This window comes from Ammodytes marinus (genome assembly GCF_949987685.1).
Source record: "Ammodytes marinus genome assembly, chromosome: 16".
In the NCBI taxonomy this organism is placed as follows: Eukaryota; Metazoa; Chordata; class Actinopteri; order Uranoscopiformes; family Ammodytidae; genus Ammodytes; species Ammodytes marinus.
The window spans coordinates 22,483,909-22,506,691 of NC_137220.1; the positions used below are offsets into that span (position 1 = coordinate 22,483,909).

The 22,783-nt window shown below is 43.4% G+C and overlaps 1 protein-coding gene across 2 annotated transcripts in view; it reads right to left on the reverse strand.

The window, feature by feature from the left end:
* The window catches only part of tnrc6c1 (trinucleotide repeat containing adaptor 6C1), a 44,095-nt gene extending 26,555 nt beyond the window's left edge, over nt 1–17,540 (reverse strand). For both annotated transcript variants that reach the window (XM_080043277.1, XM_080043276.1), the window contains exons 1-3: nt 17,451–17,540; nt 10,883–10,985; nt 9,847–9,868 (exon numbers count right to left, since the gene is read on the reverse strand). In XM_080043277.1, coding sequence (XP_079899403.1) covers nt 9,847–9,868; nt 10,883–10,945 — 85 coding nt within the window. In that variant the 5' untranslated portion in view covers nt 10,946–10,985; nt 17,451–17,540. The remainder of the gene's footprint in view (nt 1–9,846; nt 9,869–10,882; nt 10,986–17,450) is intronic.
* Between the last annotated feature and the right edge of the window lie 5,243 nt (nt 17,541–22,783).

Genomic DNA, 22,783 nt, shown 5'->3' on the forward strand with positions numbered 1-22,783 from the left:
ATGTTCTGTTCTCATCTTTCTTAAAATTGCGATGAATATGCTTGTTGGCCACTTGGGGGCGACATAAACTATTTGTGAACACAACAGCAATAACAGGAGAAAGCTTATCCTTCATTTGGACACGTGTGTGGCCACCTGGTCGATGGAAGTCTAATATCCACTCTCTCTTACCTCTGGCTCTTTAGCTGCTAAATGTTTCACTTTGTGCATAAGTCGTTAACTTTGTCTCTCTGACATTTGGTCCTAAACTGGTAGTGTACAAGTTTTTTTTTTTTTTTTTGATTTTCACTGTAAATGACGTGCTAAATGCAAATCAGGGTGAACCAAAACAGTTAAGTTGCAAGCTGCATGGTTAAACAATGAGCTGAGACTGACTCCAGAGCTCAATAAAGCCAAGTGAAGCCGTGGACTTGGGTTATACTCCTAAATTAGGTTAATGACCACAAGTGAAGCCTCTCATCTAATGATTTGATTAATCGTTATGATGAGGATGATAGTGTGTAGCCGGTTTAAATAAAAGCACTAGATTGAGATCTGTGCACTGTAATAAAAGGGAGGCCACGTTGTTTCAAGAAGAAAAGGGCACTGTGCGCTGTGAAGTGTAACCTCGTCAGCAGGCTAATGAGTTGAATATGGAAGTTAAAGGTTAGGAGGTCACCACTAAGTCAAACAGGATGATGAGCTCAGGGTCACGTACAGGCCGCTGGGTGAAATGCATTATGGGACACACAAAGCACACTGGATAATCGCCTCAGTACACTTCATTACATAATACAATAAGCCGGTAAACTACAATGTAAACAGGTTGTGGGAAATCTACACGTTTTGTACAAGAACAAATCCAAACATCAGCTGATCTGACAGACTGTGCACTCTAAAAATGTATTGGAGTTGTCGCTGGGTAGTAAAATACAGTGGGGAAGAATCCTTGTAAAAGGCGGCAGGCAAAAGCAAAAGCAAATCTTTGTGTGGCCTGAATGAGTTATGAAGAGCCGTGCTCGGCCATTGGCTGCCATCCCCGAGTCTGTGTGCAGTGAAGCAATGAATAACTGGCACACATGCGGCTAGCCCCGACGCACACAAACACAAAGAGTTATGTAATGCTGAGGCCCACAGTGAAGGGGAGAGGCCAGGATGGTGTCGTGGGGTATATATTCACTCAGCCTTGTAAAGGTTGACGGACGTGTTCGCTCACAGACAACAACAAACTGAAGCTCTTCCTCATTTTCCTGTGTATGTTTATGTCTGTCAAGCATGTGTTGGGGGGGGGGGGCTGGGGAGGTGGAGGTGGGGAGGGATTTCCCATGTCATTTTTTTTGCCCAGTGTACAGCAGCCCCTCTATGGGCTACAACCAAAAACTGCATGGTCTGATTGGGTTTCACCCATATCAGTCTGCGCGTCTCCCTCTCCCTGCAGCTTCAGAGGTGGGGAGAGGGGGGGAGGGGCTCTACAGCTTTAGCTTGCCTCTCATCGGATTTCTCTACATCTGCTCCATTTGCACTGCGCGCTCCATCCCTCCCCACCTTCCTTTTGATCTCCTCTCCCTTTCTCCTTGCTTCACTGTGATCTACTATTATCCTCTGCTCATTATTACTGTATTAGGGCCGGCAGATGGACACAATAATTCCCTGCCAATTCTCTCCGCTGATTTTACGAGGTGATTTCCTTTTCTAAAAAACACATAGGACTTTGTGGTCATGCCACACTGTATAATAGTAGTTGTGAAAGCCGTGGTTATACAGTTCGGGACTCTCTGATGTGTGACGTAGATCCTTCTGGAAGCTGGGGGAAGGGGGAAGCAGGCTGCTGTGTCAGCCAATCAGACGGAGGAGACGAGGAGGCAGAGGAAGAGAGAGAGAGAGAGCGAAAGAGAGAGCTGATGTACAGAAGAAAAGGAAGGAGGTAGAGAGGGGAGGGGAAGTGTCACATACACACACACACAGACACGTGCACACACATACACCATTCTCTAGTTCAATCTCCACCCACTTGCGCGCTCCACTGTGAGCTCACGTCTCGCTGACTGAAACAGCTTGGATCCAAATCCGCTTACAATTAGAACACTGTTTGTGCATAGTAGCCATGCTGTGCTGGATTCTTCCTTTCAAAAGAATGACAAGTCCTGCACATTTAAAAGTGGCTGATGCATCAAGAACATTACAAATAATAGAATTATGATGATGATGAAAAGCTGATGAGGGGGATCAGGAGAGAAAAACAAACACACCTCTCGTGTCAAAGAGGTGCTTTGCAGAGAAGAAAGGAGTAAAGAGAGATCAGAGCCACTTGCTCTGACAGCCTATATGCTAAAACAGAGTCATCAGCTGCGTGGGTGCACAGGAGAATTCCCAGTTCATCAAAGAGGCACATCAAACTGCGGCCTCGGGGCTGTGTGCACTTTCACGCAGAGGAAGATATCCCATTTTCTACTTTAAAAAAGGAGTCTTAATATTCGGAGAGAAATGATGATAGCATGCATGTTTAAGACCTAGAGGTGTTTGGAGGGGGGAGGGGAAGGGTGAAGAGCTTCTGTCTCCCTTGTGTGTGAAAGCAGGAAAACAGGCACCACATGACCTTGAAGAATAAGGATCCTTGCGTGTGTGTGTGTGTGTGTGTGTGTGTGTGTGTGTGCGCATGAGTTGTATGAGTGGAGGCCCATTGATAGCAACTGTTCAGGTCCCACAAGGAAAACGTATACTACTGTCACTGGTAGATTGTCCAATGCAACCATCAATATTGATAAAAATGAAAACGCTCCTGATTCCACACAGGTCTCTGAATATCACCGGTTGGGACTGAAAATAAACTGAGAGCAAGCTACCTTATAAAGACAGTAGAAGAGACCACGCTGTTTAGCCAAATGTTTTTCTACACAAAATGTGCTGCTCATATCAACTTTATAAAGCATTAAGAAAAAAAAATTGTGCTGAATTTTGTAGAGAATGGTTTTTCATTCAACACTCAATACTAATAGTAAAAGGGCTTGGGATATTGAGCCGAGTCCAATACTACAAAAGCAATTCTATGCGAGAGGTTTAATAATGCTTTCCTTGCACAGAAGTGGACCAACTTGCTCTTGAGTGGACTGTACAGACAGATAGACTTGCCATAGCTGAGCCTTTTATAGGCCAAGTTCAGGCCTGAATGAATCTTGTTGCAGGTTTGTTGGATAGAGTCATCAAACAGACGTACAGCTATTGTTTTAGAAACCTTTTGATTAATAGAAACGGCAGCGCAGACACAAATTCTGTATGAACAGTGCGACGGAATCAGGGCTGTACGCTTATTTTTTAAAGTGGTAGCACTGGTGCTAGCAAGCAAAAAAAATCAGTAGCACAAAAATAAATTTGGTAGCACACAAAGTATGATCGAAAACTTGCATAACCTTAACCCTTGCATTTCGCTCTAATTACCTTTGAGCATGTCATCTTGGTCTCATTTGAGATTCTCAATTAATATTATTTCCTAGTGTGTGCAGTAATAATTGTAGAAAAATTAATAGGGGTGCACTGATTGCAATTTAGACAAAATAATCTAACCTGCCAATTGCAATTTGGCAGGCTGTCGCACTAGTTAGGGTTGCCACCTTGGATTTAGGAAAAAAAGGGACACTTGAATGTTTGGGGCGGAGGGCTCGGCCATTATTAGGCTACCAGTTCAGACTGACCAGTGTAATGACCTATAATAACCATACACACCTACAGTGCTTTTTACAGTATAGGCTAAATAGGGAGACTGAGGTGGGTGGGGACCCTGGACCTTGTAGGGGGGCCCCGGAAGAAAAAAATGCAACCTTTTAAAGTAAAATTCATCAATCTGGTGCACTTTGAGAATAATATTGCATGCAACCATGCCCAGGGGCCCAAGGGCTCGGGGGGGGGGGGGGCCTAAGCCAGAAATACTGATAGTAACTTTAAATGTTGCATTGTCAAAGAGCTCAGTCACTCATGTCAATAACAGGGTCCAACAAGGAATAGCCTAAATATAAGGAAATAAATCATCATGGCCCCAACTAGGTGACAAATAGAAAAGCAAGTGCAAAACAAAAGCATTATTAGCTCTGTCTAAGGGGCTTCATGAGGGACAGCTAAGCCCCCCACACACAAACAGGAATAAGCTTGCTATGTGTAAATTCTATACTGTTCATGAAAAGTAGCTTTCCACCCTGTATATGTTGCAATGGGCCCCTCCATCATATAACATGCAGAGTAAAGAGTGCCTGTTTAAGAAAAATAATGTTCCTTCTGCAGCTCAAGATTTGATTAAAATGTTCCTCTGCTCTGATGCATTTAACTTTAAAACGGTACAAAGAGTCTGGGCCCATTATCTCATAATCCGTCTATGAACCAACTGGTTTCCACAATCTTTTTTATTTTCGCGGGCAGCATGCACAAGCATTATTTATTAAAAAAAAAAAAAAAAAAAAAAAAAAAAAGTGTGGGGCCCCACACAGGGTCTTGAAACGGGCCCCGAGATCGTTAAGACCGCCCCTGCCCGCCCGCCTCTCCGATGCAATAGCGGGCGCAACAAACTCCTCGGCCCGTGTGAGACGGCCTTAACTACTGAACGAAGGAAGGAAATCAAATGAGGTTTTGGCATTTTCCCCAAAAAACGGGTCACAGCTGGTGAAAAAAAGAGAACAATTCTGGGAAAAACGGGACGGGTGGCAACACTAGCACGAGTGCGATTGGAGTTGTATTCATCATCGCACGTGATCAATTTCAGTAGCAAATGCGATCAAAACTGTCGCACTGTACAGCCCTGGACGGAATACAGTTTTGAAAAATGAAATACTAATTGACGCAATCTGGTGAGGGGGGGATTTTAGTTAGCCACACTAAAATGAACACCCATACACAAAACACACGTATCCTATCTCCCCTTTCATCCATTACAAATTCTCCATCATGCATGTTATCTCTTTAAGTGTAGCATATAATCAGGTTTTGCAGCTAAAGTAGTACACTCCTCCAATTGAAGTTAAAACAAAAGGAAACATAGAAACCCTAGATCCTTATCTAATGAGGAGGAGAACAAGGAGTATCAGCCAATCACGACTGAGGAAGGGAGGCATGATGTCATAAGGGTTCTCCATCTCTTTCCTCCTGTGGGCTTTAAAATGTGAGCAGCAAGAGAAAAGATTAAAGGGCTTAATTAGAAGGGAATAAATATGACACTGTAGTTAAGAGAGGGGAAGAAAAAAAACCTCCCTCCCTCCCTCCCTCGCCACATCACATTCAACACAGAGATAAGTGTAATTTAAAAGCACTTAATGTCCTGACAGCACAGTGTGAAGAACACAAGGCAATACACTACGGAGCATTGGTAGAAATCTGAATGGGGCGACATAATCACACACCTGAGTGGTGTAATATAATGCAAGTCGACTGGAAGCTCTCGCCAGCAACAATCGCTCCCATCGGTTAAAAGGAAGGGGTTGTCTGTATGCACACGCTGCTCTCAGGGATCCAGGTGGCCACCCAAACAAACATCCTTCATATGACATACAGTAATATAATAAATAGTTTGGTTTAAACTACTTAACAAATTCAAGTAGGAATATCTTTAACAAAAACACTGTAAAAGGCATATTTTTGTATAATTATAGGTTTTGCACTGTGCAGCTTAGCTCTGCCATAACCAAAATAATCCATCATCCCTCTGCATCACAGCTCCCTTTACAGCCAGCTATCCCCATCACACCTTTTAATTCAAAACCACTTAATGTAATATAAACAACATACATCTCTGAGCCGCTAACCTCCGTATTCAAAACTGCTCTTTTTGAGGACGGATTGTAGCCTGAAAAGACTAACTATAATAAAATGTATTAATTTAACAGCATTAAATAAGCTTGTATGCACAATGAATAGTGCAACACTCCACAATGGCAGAATCCAACCAGTGTAGATCTTTAAAATGTGGTTTATCATCATCACCTCTGCTTCATCCATCAAGGCTCTGCTGCTTAGGATAAGACATGTAGAAGAGGCGGAGACCACGACAAGAAGCACATTACAGTAGAAATGTCCCCCACTGATCACACTGCAATTTATGACTCTCCAACACAAAGCGCTGGGCGTAATTAAGTGAAAGCAATACGGCAAATTAATCTCTTTGGAAATGACTGCTGTGACATTACTTTATAACAATGCTATCTTTTATTGCAATATTTAAATGTGCGCCTTGATGTGTGTACTTTGTGCACTAATTGTATGGGGATACAAACAGAAATGCAAAAGTTAATTTGTTGGTAGACAAGGCCTTTGTTGTGGTACACAATATGGGGGTCAATACAAATCTATCTGGTACTTTCTTGAGGACGTTTGGTCAGTGGCACTACACAGAAACTAATGGTTCAAGGTTGTGAAGTTCCAACACCAAACACACGCACATTTTTGCCTTTTTAGTTTTGGGCCCGCTTGTGCTGAAAGCATGAAGTCACATTGACTGGCAACTCTTTAATTGGACAGTTCTGTCGACATGATCAGCAGCACTACATGGCTAGTACTAGCCTGGTCCAACCAGACCATCGTACTTCATTTCATTTGTACAGAAGGTCTGGAAGTGCTGTAATTGGCAAACGTTCACTCACTTGGAGGCGGGTGTCTGTTGAAGTTTAAAACTATTGGATCTGCCCAGTGCCACTCTGGATTAGCCAACCAATCGCATAACGTTTGGTAGTCACGTGTGTCATGAGCCGGCTTCTGACGGTGCGTTCCAGTTGTACAGGCAACTCGGAAATTTCCGTCTTCACTACATATTGTCTATGGATCTACCGGTACCTGGCAACGGTAACTTGTTAGAGCCTAACGTTTAGTTATTTGGACGAGAAAGGTTGTCGCCGTCCATACTTTCGCGAGCAGATGCACTGGAACACAGACAGGTCGGAACTCGGAACTACCAAGTCGGAAATCTCTGAGTATAAAGGAACGCAGCATTCAACTGAAACTGGAGCGCGACTTCGACGTCATCGTTCTCAGCCACTCGCTCTGTTCGCTGATTGGACGGCTGTAGATTTTCCTGAGAAATTCACCGCACCCCCAGACTGACTACTGAAGGGAAAATAAAATTTGAGCGGAAGTAGGTAGGCGGGCGGAGCCAGGCTAGGCTAGTACTACATGGCTATAAAATGGAGATTATAGTACTGCTGCTGGTTGGTCTGTTATGCTTTCGAACCGCAAAACTAAACACATTGAAATCTTGGAAGCGGATTAGGACCCTCTTTTTCAGGCTGTCTCGACGTCGTCTGGTTGTCAGTGTTCAACAGAAAGCTTCACAACACACATGTACTAACCAAGCATTCGCATCAGGGATTTAACTGAAGCAACCAGGATAGGTGGGAAAGCCCCCTAGACAGAGGGGTCTGGGATGAATTTATGAGTAGCAATGTAAAACTATATGATAAAAAAAACATAGTGTGTTTGCACAGGCACACAATCTGTACATAGGCTGCTGGTGTTTGCCTGTCCCATATGGGTACTGCTAAAGTTAGTGTGTGTCTGTGTGTCAGAGAAGGGAGCCAGTACAAGTACCTACAAAGGGCCCCCTCAGCTGTGCCGGCAAACAGGAAACTGCAGTGCATTCTCACTTTCACATGGCTGCCTTTTCTTTGCCTCTCAAAGCAACCAAAGGCACCATATTTTACCAGCCCCCCTCCCTTCACTTTGCACAAACGTTACAACAACTCAGCGTTTCCCCTATCATTGTATATATAACATTTATATAGCCTATATTTATAACAGAAGTCATCTATATACGGTCTCTTTTCATATAGAACAGGTGCTTTTTATATTAAATAAACTAAACGCTTATGTTTATCTGATTAATGTGCAGGCAGTGTCACACACACACACACACACACACACACACACACACACACACACACACACACACACACACACACACACACACACACACACACACACACACACACACACACACACACACACACACACACACACACACACACACACACACACACACACACACACACACACACACACACACACACACACACACACACACACACACACACACACACACAAACACACACACACACACACACACACACACACACACACACACACACACACACACACACACACACACACACACACACACACACACACACACACACACACACACACACAGTCAGAGAGACAGAGAAGAGAACTCAATAAATGGACCAAAGGTGTCTGACTTCACATATCTATTGTAAAATAATGTAGTTGTAATAAGCCCCCAAAGCAGAAAAGCTTGCTGGTCCCAGGGTGGGCCTCTCTGCTAGACCAGCCAGGGGGTGGTCTAGTGTTACTATGGTGCCTGGGCTCTTCTGGGAGACCTCCTGTGCATGGATGCCTGTTTATTCAGACTATGCGCCAGCCATGTTGTCCTAATTGGTTCCCAATGCACCCTGCACTAGTACGAGAGACAATCTGCTTCTCTTTGTTGACTAATCAAGCATATGTCAAAACGTGTATTTCTTCAAACGGTGTTCCATGGGACCTCTCTTCCTGCGAGGAGAGGTTGTTTGTTAAGTTATGAGAGTATACCATGGACAATGTTGCACGTCTCTGACACACCCAAAAGTGCTCCTTGAAACTGATCGGTCAAGAAAATCCTAAAATGAATCCCTAAGTGTGAACTGCTTTAGTCAAGAACTAAACAGACCACAGCGTCACATGGCTAAAGACAACGGGTATGTATTCACTAAAGTACACACATTTACATAATGTGCTATAAAATCAAAATGTGACCACAAACAAGGTTATGGCACACTGCAGAGAACATAATTGTGCACATCACAGGCGAGCTTGAATGTGGCAAGAAAAGGGCATAGTATGTAGGTCAATTTGCGGATCTCGTCAAACAACGCTGAAGTAGATAAAAGACAAAGGGAATGCTCACACAGCTAAGCCAGATCACATTCATTAGGGCAGGACTGTGAGGGGCTGTGGGCTGATGGTGACTCAGGCTAGAGGAATAAGGCGTGGGAGGGAGCACCTCTGTGACATTACAGTCTAATTAACTCATCCTTCAGGGGGAGAGTGGGACCGACCAGAACCACACTGCACAGTGGAAACGAGGCATTATGCTCTAATCAGGTTTGTATTTTTCTTGCTTCCATTAAAGCCACGCTGCCAAAGTCTAACAGAAGTTCTTATCAGAGTTTGCACTGCCCATCTCCCATCTGCCAGCTCATCTCAACCTGGAGATATCTGGTCATGGCTAACATGGTGCAGAAAAAAACTGCATATCCACGTCTCTGCAATCTCGGGGGGAGACAATGTGAAGACTTTGTCTGGCATTAAAGAGTTGATATAGCGCAAGTTCTGCACACGCTTTAAAGCAACTTTATCCACCTCTCAGATTTCTTGTGTGGTTCTTGCGCTCTGTTTCCCTCTCTTGTGAGACTTCTCCTCACCTCTACCCTCCTAGGTATGCCGAAGAGCCCATTGGGAAGCGTCAGGAAGCAGCTGCACCGTCCCCAAGCCTCTTATTAGTCTAGTATGGGCACCTGGCCATCACTGTTGGCTCAGGTAGTATGGACCGCATGGCTGCTGCTAATGTTTAAACATAAAAAGATGTTTGTCCGTATACTAAAAGCTAAATGTTTCATATCCACAGCAGTGAACAGAAGGCAAATGGAGGTTCTGAGGCAAAAAATAAAGCAATGCACATGAGTCCAATACCATGATTCTTATCAAAACTCATTGCAAGATTCATGGCAGATCATTTCTCCTGTACCCATAAGTCTTGTGTTAATGCAAGTGCAGGACATTGTAGCACAAAACAAAGAAAGACCCACCATCACAGGCAAAAGAAAAAGAGACACAACTCACCTTTTGTTATCTGTTCTGTGGCCTGAAATAAAGAAAAGAGAGAAAATATATTTAATCAGCACGCAGTAGCAAGAAGACTCAGAATGACGTATAATGAAACACTTGGCATCTTTTCCACATAGTAGAAGTGTAACTGGTGTGTGGGGCCTAATGTCTGCATCGACATCTGAGCTGCATTTACTGGCTGGCCAGCTGCACAACAGGGCTGGAGCAACTATAGCCGGGGCAATCGGAACAAAATGTTCAGGGGCTGGTTGTGCTCATCTATTGAAATGCTAAGAGGTTCATGTTCATTCGTACTCCTCTCTACGGGGTGAATGGGTTCGCACTGGGCTTGTAGTCGGAGAGAGAGAGAGAGAGAGGGAGTAAAAGAGAGATAAACCACAATGCTCCAGGATGGTCAAGCATACATAAAACATACGACTAAGAACAGCAGGTTAATCTGTTAAGACACTCAAACACACACACATGACCCACTAAAGGAAAATGTGGGGACTACAATGTGGAAACATGGATCATAAAATACATTAAGTTCTGCTTAAAGGCTTCCCGTGGAAATGCCCATGAGAAAAAATGCACATGGTCGATTTGATACAGCTGCAAAAAAAACACCTGAGCGTACTTTAAAATAGTACAGATTGAATTACAGCAATTAATTAACTTCACAATTTGAAGTGGATGGTGCGGGCTCTGTCATTCTGCAATTATTTTTCATTGACCTGAGGGTTACAGTATCTTTCCATGTTGGTTTAAATGAATGACAGGCAATTCATTAAGACAATTAATACATTTATTAATCCCAAAATGACAAATAACGACTTTGCCTCTAGGGGCTTTACAATCTTAACAGCGGGACACCTATATCCTTACATCCTTGATTTGGATAAGGAAAAACTCCCTTAAAAAAAATCTTTAATTGAGTAATAATCTAATGTAACACAATGAAACCCCTTAGGCAGAGCAACAGAGCAGGGATCCCTCTACCAGGACAGACAGACATGGAATAGAAATGAGACTTCCCCCTCCACAAGCTTACCTTTTTCTGAGCAGCTTCTTTCTTTTTCTTCTCTTCTTGCTTTTTCTTTTTCTTATCTTCCATCAATTGGTTCTCTTCTGGTGTTTTTGGCTTCTTCTCACAGCTGGAATACACAGAGAGAGAGAGAGAGAGAGAGAGAGAGAGAGAGAGAGAGAGAGAGAGACAGAGGTATATGAGGATAACAGTACTGTGCTTTGGTGGACGATCACCTGCAAAAGTGAGTACTTTACATTTATTATGCTGCATTGTTCAATTGTTGCACAGCACTCCAAGGTACAGTGTGTGTGTGTGTGTGTGTGTGTGTGTGTGTGTGTGTGTGTGTGTGTGTGTGTGTGTGTGTGTGTGTGTGTGTGTGTGTGTGTGTGTGTGTGTGTGTGTGTGTGTGTATGTGTGTGTGTGTGTGTGTGTGTGTGTGTGTGTGTGTGTGTGTGTGTGTGTGTGTGTGTGTGTGTGTGTGTGTTGTCAATGGCTGCTGTGTTAACACACAAGATCACTTGTATTGCGTAGTAGCAGCAATACAACTGCCGGACAGAAGAATGTGAGTTTGTTTTGCACTTCACTCGCACATTCTTCTTGACAAACTGATGTTTTGAACTGTGCCAACTGTGTGTGTGTGTGTGTGTGTGTGTGTGTGTGTGTGTGTGTGTGTGTGTGTGTGTGTGTGTGTGTGTGTGTGTTTTATTTTGGTGGTCTTTGGGGTTTGCTCTGGAACCCATTAGCGAGGCCTTGCAGGTCCCTTTTCTTCAGTCTTCTACGCACACAACCAAGGCAACAGATTCTGACAGAACTTATGTTTGGGCAGACCACAGAAAAACAAAACCGATGCCCTCATTTCAGGGTCACAGTCAACTTTATGCACACCTTTGACAGAGTCTCTACCTGGTTATAGCCTACACCTTCTCTACCTAGTCCTGAAGCTTCCAGAGCAGACACACAGCCACACACACACACACAAGCTGAAAACCACCTGACAATGAGCCATTGTTTCATGTGGAATTGCATCTAGATGAGAGCTACTCTTTATCTATCCTAATCCTCAACACGGGAAAATAAATGAATAAATGAATAGCTAAGCCGGGTTTTTTAAGGACCTGAACAAATATATAATTAAAAATAAAAATCAGGTCCTCTAATTTGAAGTGTGAAACCAGCAGCCTTTTCTCCTGCCATGCCTCTGCTGCTGCAGGAGACAGTGGTGTGTGCCATTGCCTGGCAACAAGCACTCCCAGAGGACCTGCTGTGCAACCAGGTGGAGACAGACAGACAGCACCCTTTAGCACTGCACTGAAATCACTTTGTTGTGGAGTGTGTGTGTGTGTGTGTGTGTGTGTGTGTGTGTGTGTGTGTGTGGGGGGGGGGGGGGTCGACCAATTGTCGGCCCTAGATGATTATCATGCCGATATTTGGACATTTTGCAGATTCTCTGTATGGGCATTTCAAACAACCGATAACTGATCATTTCATTCATTTAAAAGTGCCCTACTTTGGCTCGGCTACGGCTGTCTCTCCCTCTGTTCCAATTTCATTCACATCACCACACTGAGTCTTACCTAATGTCCCGCCTACATCACTTTATGATTGGCTAGATATTATATGAGTTATAGCTAATCAACATTGAAGCCACTTCATGTCCAGCCCACTACACTATGTGATTGTCTAGACACCATATGCCAATACACGTCGCTTTATTGGTTTCAAATATCGGTTTCATTAGCTACTAATTATCGGTATCGGCGCGGGAAAAAACAGTATTGGTTGACCCCTTTTTGAAGAGGTTCTGTTAAGGAATTGAAAATATAATTGAGAAGGAAAGCTGGACTTTTACAATCATTAAAGCTTAAACAACTAAAGCATAAATCAATTGAGTAAGGGCTAAGAGCATATCATGAGAGGAAACTGCTTCTAAGACCAAGCTTGTGAAATAATCAAAAGAACATGGCAGTGTTGGACATATTCTGTGAATTTCTAGTAAGCTTTATTTTTTTAACAAGAAGTCAGCAGCGTTTAGGAGAACTTTACAGCCGTGTTGATGAGCGATTTCTACAAGATGTGATGTCATTGGTCCTATCATATTCCAAAGATGGTTACAACTTACAGTAATTCCCTAGTGTTTTCTATATGGCTGAGATGAGCTACTCCTTCAGCCATATAGAGTGCAGTTTCCTCAGGCCTAGTAAATATGTGAACAGGTAAGACAACATGTATGAGTAATCATCCAACACATGATGACTAATCATCCTGCACATGTTGCGTGCGTTATGCCTTCATGACAACATTTGCAACCTGACTGAAAGTGTACAATTAGGAATTCTTTACGTCTTTCATACATGTTTCCAATCTGATCTTGAGCATTGCTTTGTAGGGCAGCTGCTGTAGCTGTCGTCACCTCCCCAAGTTCAGGGTCACCTCTGCTCTCCGACTGAGTGGCTGGCAAACAGGTGACAGGCAGAGGGTCACCATGGAGGAAGCCTCCTCTTTACCGCAAAGATCACAACCAACTACATTTCTTTATCTCTTTTTTCTATGCTCTTTAACGCGGCCATCCCATGCGGATTTTTTTTACACATTCCGCTAAGTCATCAATCAAACTAGAGTACACTAGTTCATTCAGTAGAGGGAGGGTTTTGTATTATTATTTTTTTTGTGTAGATTACGGTTCCCTGTTAGTTAAAAAGTAAGTCTTTGCATTTCAAACGGCCAATGGATCAGTTACACGCAAATCACGCAGTAAAAGAAAAACCTAAACAGTTAAATAAATAGGCGAGTGAAATCAAACCAGAAACCTGACTAGTAATATCCTTAAAGACAAATGCTGAAGATCAAATAAGCAAAACCAGTATCGGTAAGTATCAACAGTAACGAACTGGCTGTATTACCACTCACTCACACACTGGGCCTCCTGGCTAGCTTAGCATATGCTGTCAATGCTTGCAGAAGCTGAAAACTGAAGTCAGCCAAATCCTGCAACACAGCAGCAGGCCTGGTGGTTGAAAAGAGCGCCAATGAAAAGTAGCTGCATGGTAAACAGAGCGCCTTCAGAATTGCATCGTGGTCCAGATTTATTGCGTACCTGAGATTAAGGGGTCGGATTGGCTTCAACACAAAAACATACCCAGCATACACCACCTATCCACCTATCCACATCATTAACTTATTTTTACCTCCAAGAGACTGGATATGGAACCTGCCGCTTGCAGCTGCCATGCTAAATATAGCTGCTGCTGCTCCTTTCAAAGGCATCAGTGAGGCTTGTGCCGTGTAGGATAGAGAGAGATGCTCCAGTTAATGTGAGCTGCTGTCTGCCTCCCAACCGGACCACAAGAGCTTGTGCAGAGCAAAGTGTCAGAATGCTTTGAGTTTAAGAAACATTTGGTCCCCGAGCAGCAGGACAGAGAGAGTCTCTATCATTTTATATCCAAACATCTGCCTGGCTTGGACAGATGTGCTTCCTTTGGGTTGTGCTGACTGATACAGTGAGATGGGGAGGATGCAGTTATGGTATCTCCTGTCCATTTGGATTCTGCAGCTATACGGTGATACAATACAAGCAATAAGCATAGAACAAAACTTTCTTCTTCAAAAGTTGATATGGGTGGATATGGGTGCGGTCTGTCCCTGTGCATTGTTTATACGTTTGTTTAGTGGGGCTCTATATCAAGGAGATTTAGTTATGTTAATTACCTCTCAATTTGGCAAAAAATATTTAAAAACTGACTATTTAAAGTATAGAGACTTTCCTATACACAACCGATCATGTTTTGCAATAAAAGTACAATTCCAAGTCCATGCTACTACTTAATAAAAACACCCGTAGCAGTGGATTTCTGCGAGGAAGCACAGCTTGTGGCTATGAAGGACGAGGGTCAATGAGCTCAGCTCTGTTGTGGAATTACACCCTCCTGTCAGAACAACAGGATTACAGCGCGGTGTCCCTCTTAAAACCAGACACTCAATAGGAAAAAAAAAACTAAACACACAGAACTGACTGGGGAGAGACCAAGACCAGCCCAATAAAAGCAGGTGTGAGTTGAAAAAATGTAATGGAGATGGGAGAAGATGGAGAGAGTCAATGCGTGCAAGGTGAATTGTGAAATATGTAAATGCCTGGCTGCCCCAGATTGGAGCAGAGAATATGAGGTGTGGGGGGGGGGGCTCCGACTGATGGGGGCTGGCTTGTGTGTATGTGTGAGGGATGGGGGAAGGGGTGCTAGACGGCAGTCGCTGGGCATGGAGCCAGGAATGCCATCGCTGCAAGCCAAACAAGAGCACGCCGAGCCCCGGGGAGAATGCTCGCTAGCTCGCTAGCAACAACAGCAGCAACAGCCACTAGTATGAGCTATGGCAGAATGTGCAGCCCACTATGCTCTTCTGCGCAACCGCAGGGAGACAGGCAGCTTTTTCAACTTGCTTTGAAAAAAATATGTGATATGCCATATTGTTTGGCCGGTTTAATGCATTACTTCAAAGGCAACACAAAAACAAAACAAGTCAAAAAGAAACAAAATGCCAGGTAAGTCATATTACCTTTCAAATAGTGGAATAGTTTTAGGGGTTTTAAAAAACTGCTGGGTAAGCACTGACAAAGTCCTTGTGCAAAGAGGATTGCACTCTGTAAAGTACTTGGAGCTATTCTCAGCGTGGTCATGTTAATGCTTTCTGACCCGGCCTGACGACAAGGGAAAGAGAAACTTATGCTGCAGTCCTGGCACTGGGAACCGGCCCCTAAAATAACTTGGGATATGGACACACTCCAAAAGCTGCTCCAGGAGTAATGGGAACACTTTGGCCAGTCTGCTTGACCATTTATTGGTCCAACAGATCAAAGAACATGCCTAACAAACGTCTTATTAAATAGTAATCAGGAGGATTTCTCACTGTTTCCACATTTGCCTTCATAAATCAAAACAAATGAAGCCTCTGTGTGTGAAGCATACGCCACAGTAAGGCAGAGAGCTCAAAGAACTCTGAGCGACAGTGAGACACAAGGCACGTGCTGCTATAGGCAATTAGAAAACATTCTTAATATAAAACACTTCCAAGTGTTATGATTCCCCATTACAGAGAAGTACACTTTGTTTAATACTTCAAATAAAAGGTGAAGTGCCTAAAGTTTTAAAGAAGTAATCTGCTTTCAACAGATTGCAAGCTCATCATTTCCACTGAGGACTCCAGCTCAGCATCTGATCACTGACACCACACAAGTGGCCAAACCAAATGACACAATCTGGCAAAATGCCCCGTCTCCTTTTCCAGCGCTGAGCAAAACTCCATGGAGAGTTTTGAACTGAAAGTCAGGCTGTGACCTAAGCCGTATAGTAATCGCAGTATTTAGTAGGCCTGTTTTTGTTATCAAGCCCCCTTTGGCGCCTCTCTGTGAATACACACTGCCTCTTTCAGAGGGCTTGGGTGCGGACTGGGGGCCCTGACCCAGAAGGGACAGAAAATACCCCCCCCCAACCACACACACACACCTTCCCCTTTACCGCCATGATCTCTTCATCTCTTGCCAGCCCAAGGCCCAAATTGGGGACTCTAACACATTAGTAAAACCAGCGGGCCTCAAAGCTTACGTCAGCCTGCCCTCTACATGCATCAGGGTGCTGGCATTCCCCGTCTGGTCTGTGCACACTGCCCCCTCAATGAGGAGCGAGTGTCACTGCGGGGTACCAAGCTGCAGCAGTGATGGACGTCTCTATGATGAATGAGGGGGGCGACACAGGAAGCAAGCACCGATGCTTCATGTCTCCAGGTTTACACAACCCTCTGATGCTCAAGTGAGGCCACTGACGAGTTAGATTGACAACTGATACATATAAAGCAGTGTGGCTACAGTTGCAACAACCGACTCAAGGTAATGTCAAAGCTATGAAACCTAGTCCATTGTAAAATCTCAGCATTTGTAATCGCTGCATAAAAAGTAGCAACTCCAACATGTATTTACAGTGGAGACCAACAGTTATCAAACTACAGGCTGTCCAATGAGTAATGGCTGAATGGATAATAAGGATGCATAAGCAACAAATAGCCTATCCTTAGTAAAATAAACAGGCTGGTGGTGCATGTAAGATTCAGGCTGCAGCACGGACCATGTTTTTGTACGAATGAACTGCAACAACATCCATGTCAACTCTCTTGCACACCAGTGCAACAGCAAAGCGTCCGACCAATGCCTGCCAAGTTACAGCAAAATACGGCAACTCAACAGGCAATAACACGGGGTGCCCTTGAATAATTTGAACCGTGAAGGCACTGCGCCGGGTTTTAGGGCAAACTAGTCCGGTGAAAAACATAGGAAAATCCACGCTGATGTCAGGACCATGGACCTATAAAGAAGGACGCCCATGCAACTGGAAATCAGGACTCGTGTGTGTCACCGATAATAACTGCGAAAAGGAGCTTCTCGCAGCGAAGAAAACATTGATGTCAAAGTGGGCTGAACCGAAAATATTTTCATTCCCGTTACAGCTGTCGTATTTAACTTGTAAACTCCGCATATTTCCGGCAGCGGGGAGCGACAAGGTGCAAAATGTGTCGTGCTAAAGCGCCCAAAGGGACCATTAAATCCTACCATGAAGCGTTCAGGAGGTTCTCGTTGGCGGCGGAGCCTCTGCAGCCATTTTGTAGTAACTGACCGGAGCAGCAGCTCGAGACGGTTGAATCGGTGGTAACCGGGGGGAGGGGGGAGGAGCGTCGCCCTGCCACGTGACCTTCAATAACAAAACAAACTCGGCCGTCCCACCACCTCCCAGAATGCTCCAGAATGCTCCACCCCCGGCGTTTCCATGACAACTGCAGCCCCTCCATCACTCCCCTCTCCCCCTGCACCGATGCTCTCGCCGCGTACCCTCCCCTTTTCTTTATAGCACATAAAAGCTAAAAAAGAAAGTAAGCCAGTATACAACATACTGTGAAAATTCATACGTCCCATAGGTATAACTATGACAGCCTATCCCAGGTTGCATTTTGTGTAGCCTATAACATGGAGCCTGCCCGTGCTATGTTTTTACACCAATAGAGGGCACACTTTCTGTTATAGTCCTAAATAAAATGTGGTTTATCACCTGCTGTTATGGTGTCATTACTATTTGTGTGACCTTATATGTGTGAGAATATGTCATATCACTGGTGGAAAGAAATTGAGTAGGTCTACATTTAGGCTATTTTAAATATGGCTACTGTAGCCTACAATTCTGGAATGCTATCTCCGGGCCTTTTGCAGGGGGCTTGACCCCTTTGGTTTTGAACCACTAGTTTAAACTGTCTAACTGAACATGAACTAGTTAAATCAAGCATCTCCTTTACCAGCTACAACAGTAAAATACTGCTTAATAATATTATACACAGGGTTTGTTTTTCTGCAGAACAAGTAAGCCTAAGCCGCCTACTTTACTTTTGATAGGCTACTTTATTTAAGTATTTGTTTACTGATAGCACTTGTATTAAGTATAATTTTAAATGCAGGACTTTTACTTGTTGTATTGAAACTTATAGGCTACTTAAGTAAAGGATCTGACGGCTTCTTCCACTGCTGGGTTTCACTTTATATTGTGTAATGTTGATTCCGAATGTTTGCACCGTGAACCAGGTTGTGAAAGCCTCTGACTGTAACAATGTTCAAACCATTTATTCTCTTAACCCACTTAATCCTTTTAGGATCATGGTTAGCTGGTTGGTTACTCCTTTAGTAAATTTAGTAAGTTAGTCCATTTCTTCATAGTATAATTTCACAAACTATTTGGTTTTCGCCTTATTACCATTTTAAAGTTGTTGTACTTTTTCTTATAAGGCTAAGGACTAAGGATGGTGTTGTATGTTATACACATTTGATGGAAATTTGTGATTTTCGGCGATACTCTAACAACACTGAGTTGAGTTGACGTGAGAAATGCAATTGATTGATTGACATATAAGCCTATACCTGTTGTCACATGAACACCTTCAAATGTACTTCTGTTTAGGGATCACACTTTCCTTCTGGTTCGTTGCAATAGTACAACCATTTTATTGCCTATAATGAATGAACTGATCAAAAACTGGAGTACAGTAGCGTTATCTTTGCCTTCAAGCCATCAAATTACTTTGTATTTAATACACTGTTGGTGAGACCAGTCACTTCCCACTGTCAATATTTTAGTCTCTTGGAGGTGTGAAAATTCTCTCTGCACATGGCTCAGTGGAAACCTTATCTCCACCATCCAAACCGAGGAGAAACAAATGTCTTGCCAGCAGGCCAATATCTCAACCAATCAATGAGCCAGATCTTGATCTTGTCTGTTTCTCATTAGCACGACGCTGAAGTCCACTCTAAATGACACTCCAGTGGCATCTGACGAGGAAATTCATTTTGGAATAAAAATTCAACTGGTGAACACCCACAAGAAATAAATCATACATCTGAATACAAAGCATGGGCTCCCAATTACAAAACCATCTGTACCGGGTATCTCTCAGGCATATGGATAATGGTGTCCCCCACATCTGGATAATCACAGAGACATGCAGTACAGCGGCGGTGGCAAAACACAATTATTCCATCTACGTGATGATGGAGTGCAAGGGGAGGAGTGTGCGGAGAGGAGAGGAGAGGAGAGGAGAGGAGAGGAGAGGAGAGGAGAGGAGAGGAGAGGAGAGGAGAGGAGAGGAGAGGAGAGGAGAGGAGAGGAGAGGTGGGGAGGCACTAATCATGCACCATGGTGATGAATATATGGTGCATCATGGCAGTAGATATATATAATCTTTTGCATGAATGGGTGATATATCTCTTTTGCTGTTCTATTCATAATAATCTACTGTGATGTGTGTCTGTCTTACAAACCTACACTAAAACAAATCTATCCTGGTTGTGTGGTAGCTAAAGTGAAGTGGACTGTCGCGTCTGTGGTCTTGGCATTTCATTTTGAACAATATAGAACCGCATACGAGAATATATTGATGGCAAATTGGTTCACTGTTAGCTGTCACCTTCCTCACTGTATTTCAGTGATAAATAGTGCCATGCTTTGTGCCCCTGAACAGGCAGATTTAGGTCAACTGGAGCCATCCATTGTTTTACAGCTTTAGTGCAGAGGCAGCAGGTGATATATTGGTCTTAATATAATAATGCTTTGCAGTTTACTCAATGTACACCTGCTTACTCACCAGTTTAAGGGGAAAAAACACTTGCTGGTATATTGTCCACATAACATTCAAACTGATGGTCAGATACAGTGTGTGTGTGTGTGTGTGTGTGTGTGTGTGTGTGTGTGTGTGTGTGTGTGTGTGTGTGTGTGTGTGTGTGTATAAGACATCATGTTATTTGGGACACAGACAATAAAAAATCAGACCTATCTGTCTCCACTGTGGTCGTTAGCAGCATGGATCAATTGATCAGTGTGCTCATCCAGTAAACTTGAATCTGAAAAAAAATCAATCCAATGATCCTAGCCAGCTGACCTGTCTGGCAGACGGTATAGAGTTCAACCTGAGACTGTTACCATATCAACCCGCCCCTTGTATGGGAGAGCATAGGGGGTCAATCAAAGTGTCATGTCTTAAGGAGGCAGATGTGGGAGACCTCTTTGGAGCAGACAGACATTTGTTTCAATTCAGTTAAAGGTATATTGTCTGAGCTGGAAACACAACTTGTGACATACACATGAGTACACATGTTGTCTTAATAGGCTGATGCTTCTTGGAGATAACATGTAACAGTAACGTAAGATTCTAGAAATAATTCACATAGTGTATGCTTCGTCATCACATATGTATATGATAAATGTCAACACTGCTGAGTGGTCCATTCACTTAAGTCTACCTCGACTAACAACAACAGTACAATGTCAATTCAATTTTCATGAGACAGTTTAAAAAGATAGATAGATCAGCACAAAATTCACTGGAGGCTGCACGGCCGCGAGGTAACTCATGTCTGACGTGTAGTGAGACAGCAGGAGACAGTGTAGTTGCATGCAGCATGTCCATCACAGTAAGATGACATTGCCTACGTCAGAGGGAGTCCAGCTGTCTGCTGCAATGATGGAATTCTTCTCAGACATCTCTGTAGTGTTTCAGTAAAGACTTGGTATCCCATCCATTCAAAATTGGTAGATAAACATGTATATACCTACCTAATATATATGTATTTTTTCCAATGTTGCCAACCCTTAGGGAATTTTCTCTTTGAAAGCTGGGATAACGGAGAATGTTGGTGTCATGAAAAGGAGTTGGAGGCAAGTCAATTACACAGGTAGTGATGATTATACACAGTGATGAATTGCCAGACAGTGTGAAAAAAATGGCCACTAAAGGCATTGAATCATAACTTTAATTAATATATAACCATATGTTTTTAACAGAAACAAATTGTAAAAAACTGCCTCCACCAAACACAACAAATACAGCGACTGAAAGACTGAGGGTCTCTCTTTCAGCATGGTGGTCATTTGCCACTGATGTTTGAGTTTCACATGGAGAGACTGTGCAATTACTCAGAGTGATACATCATCACTTCACCTCATAGACTGTGCACTAATAGTAAAGGAGACAAGTGATGGTGTTTTTCAGGTAATCAGATGTGAGCTGTGTGGGTGGGCATCAGCCCCCCATACAGACTCTGTTGTGTTTGCAGAGCGACACTAATCAGATTTATGACAAATTTGACATAATTGTGTGCCTTTATTTATTCAATTGAACAATTAAGCTGGGGAAAATTCGCTTCCTCAATGCTGTAACAATTAAGCTTTCGTGCACCACTCGTGCTAATTGGCTGTGTCATGTTAGGAAGACCCTTTCCCCTCCCTTTACTCTTTTGACCAACACCAAATCAACTTGTTTATAATCAGCTAAGCACATATGTACACACACACACACACACACACACACACACACACACACACACACACACACACACACACACACACACACACACACACACACACACACACACACACACACACACACACATAAGAAGCACATCTTTCTCACAGAGGGAAACAATTGGGAGATAGAGATGAAACAGTAACATGCTATGGAAGCTAGTCTGTTGTTTGTCATCCTTCAAAGGCAGCGCATCAAATTGCTGACTGCACCTGCCAAGGTCACTCTGTTGTTTGGGGTGGGGAGTGGAGAGGAGGGAGAGCGATACAGTGCCAAGAGTGTTTCATATTGGCCCCATCAACACCTATGATTATGCGTATTTTCATTTGAGATTTAACTGAAGTCCTTGGGGGCACACATATATCAATCTGTTGTAACAAAATGAGCTTTTTCCTAGAAAGTAAGTAGACACTTGAGCCAACAATGGCCATGGTCGATATTTGTCTGCCACTCGTGATTATATGCAGAGAAAAGCAGGAGTGAATCAGAGTGATGAAGTGAGACTATAGGCACATAAAAGAAAGAGCTGGAGTGGAAGATATGTCCTTCTTCGACACAAAGAATATGTCTTTGAATAACCATCATATCTAAATATAATTTCAATCAATGACAGCGTGATGTAAGAACTGCATATATTCATCTACAGTGCTTCAAGAATATTGGGAGAATAAGGGTTGGATGGATGGATACTGTATACTTGTAATAGTTATTTTTTTAAAGATATTTTTTTGGCATTTTTTTATGCTTTATTAATAGTGTAGAGACAGAGTTGAAATGGGGCAGAGAGGGGAGTGACATGCAGAGAATGACCGCGGGCTGGAATCGAACCCGGGTCCGCTGCTGGCCGAGGCCCATGGAGGGGACGCCCTACCAACTGAGCTAAAGGCGCCCCCTATACTTGTAATAGTTGACACACACACACACACACACACACACACACACACACACACACACACACACACACACACACACACACACACACACACACACACACACACACACACACACACACACACACACACACACACACACACACACCCCACAGCA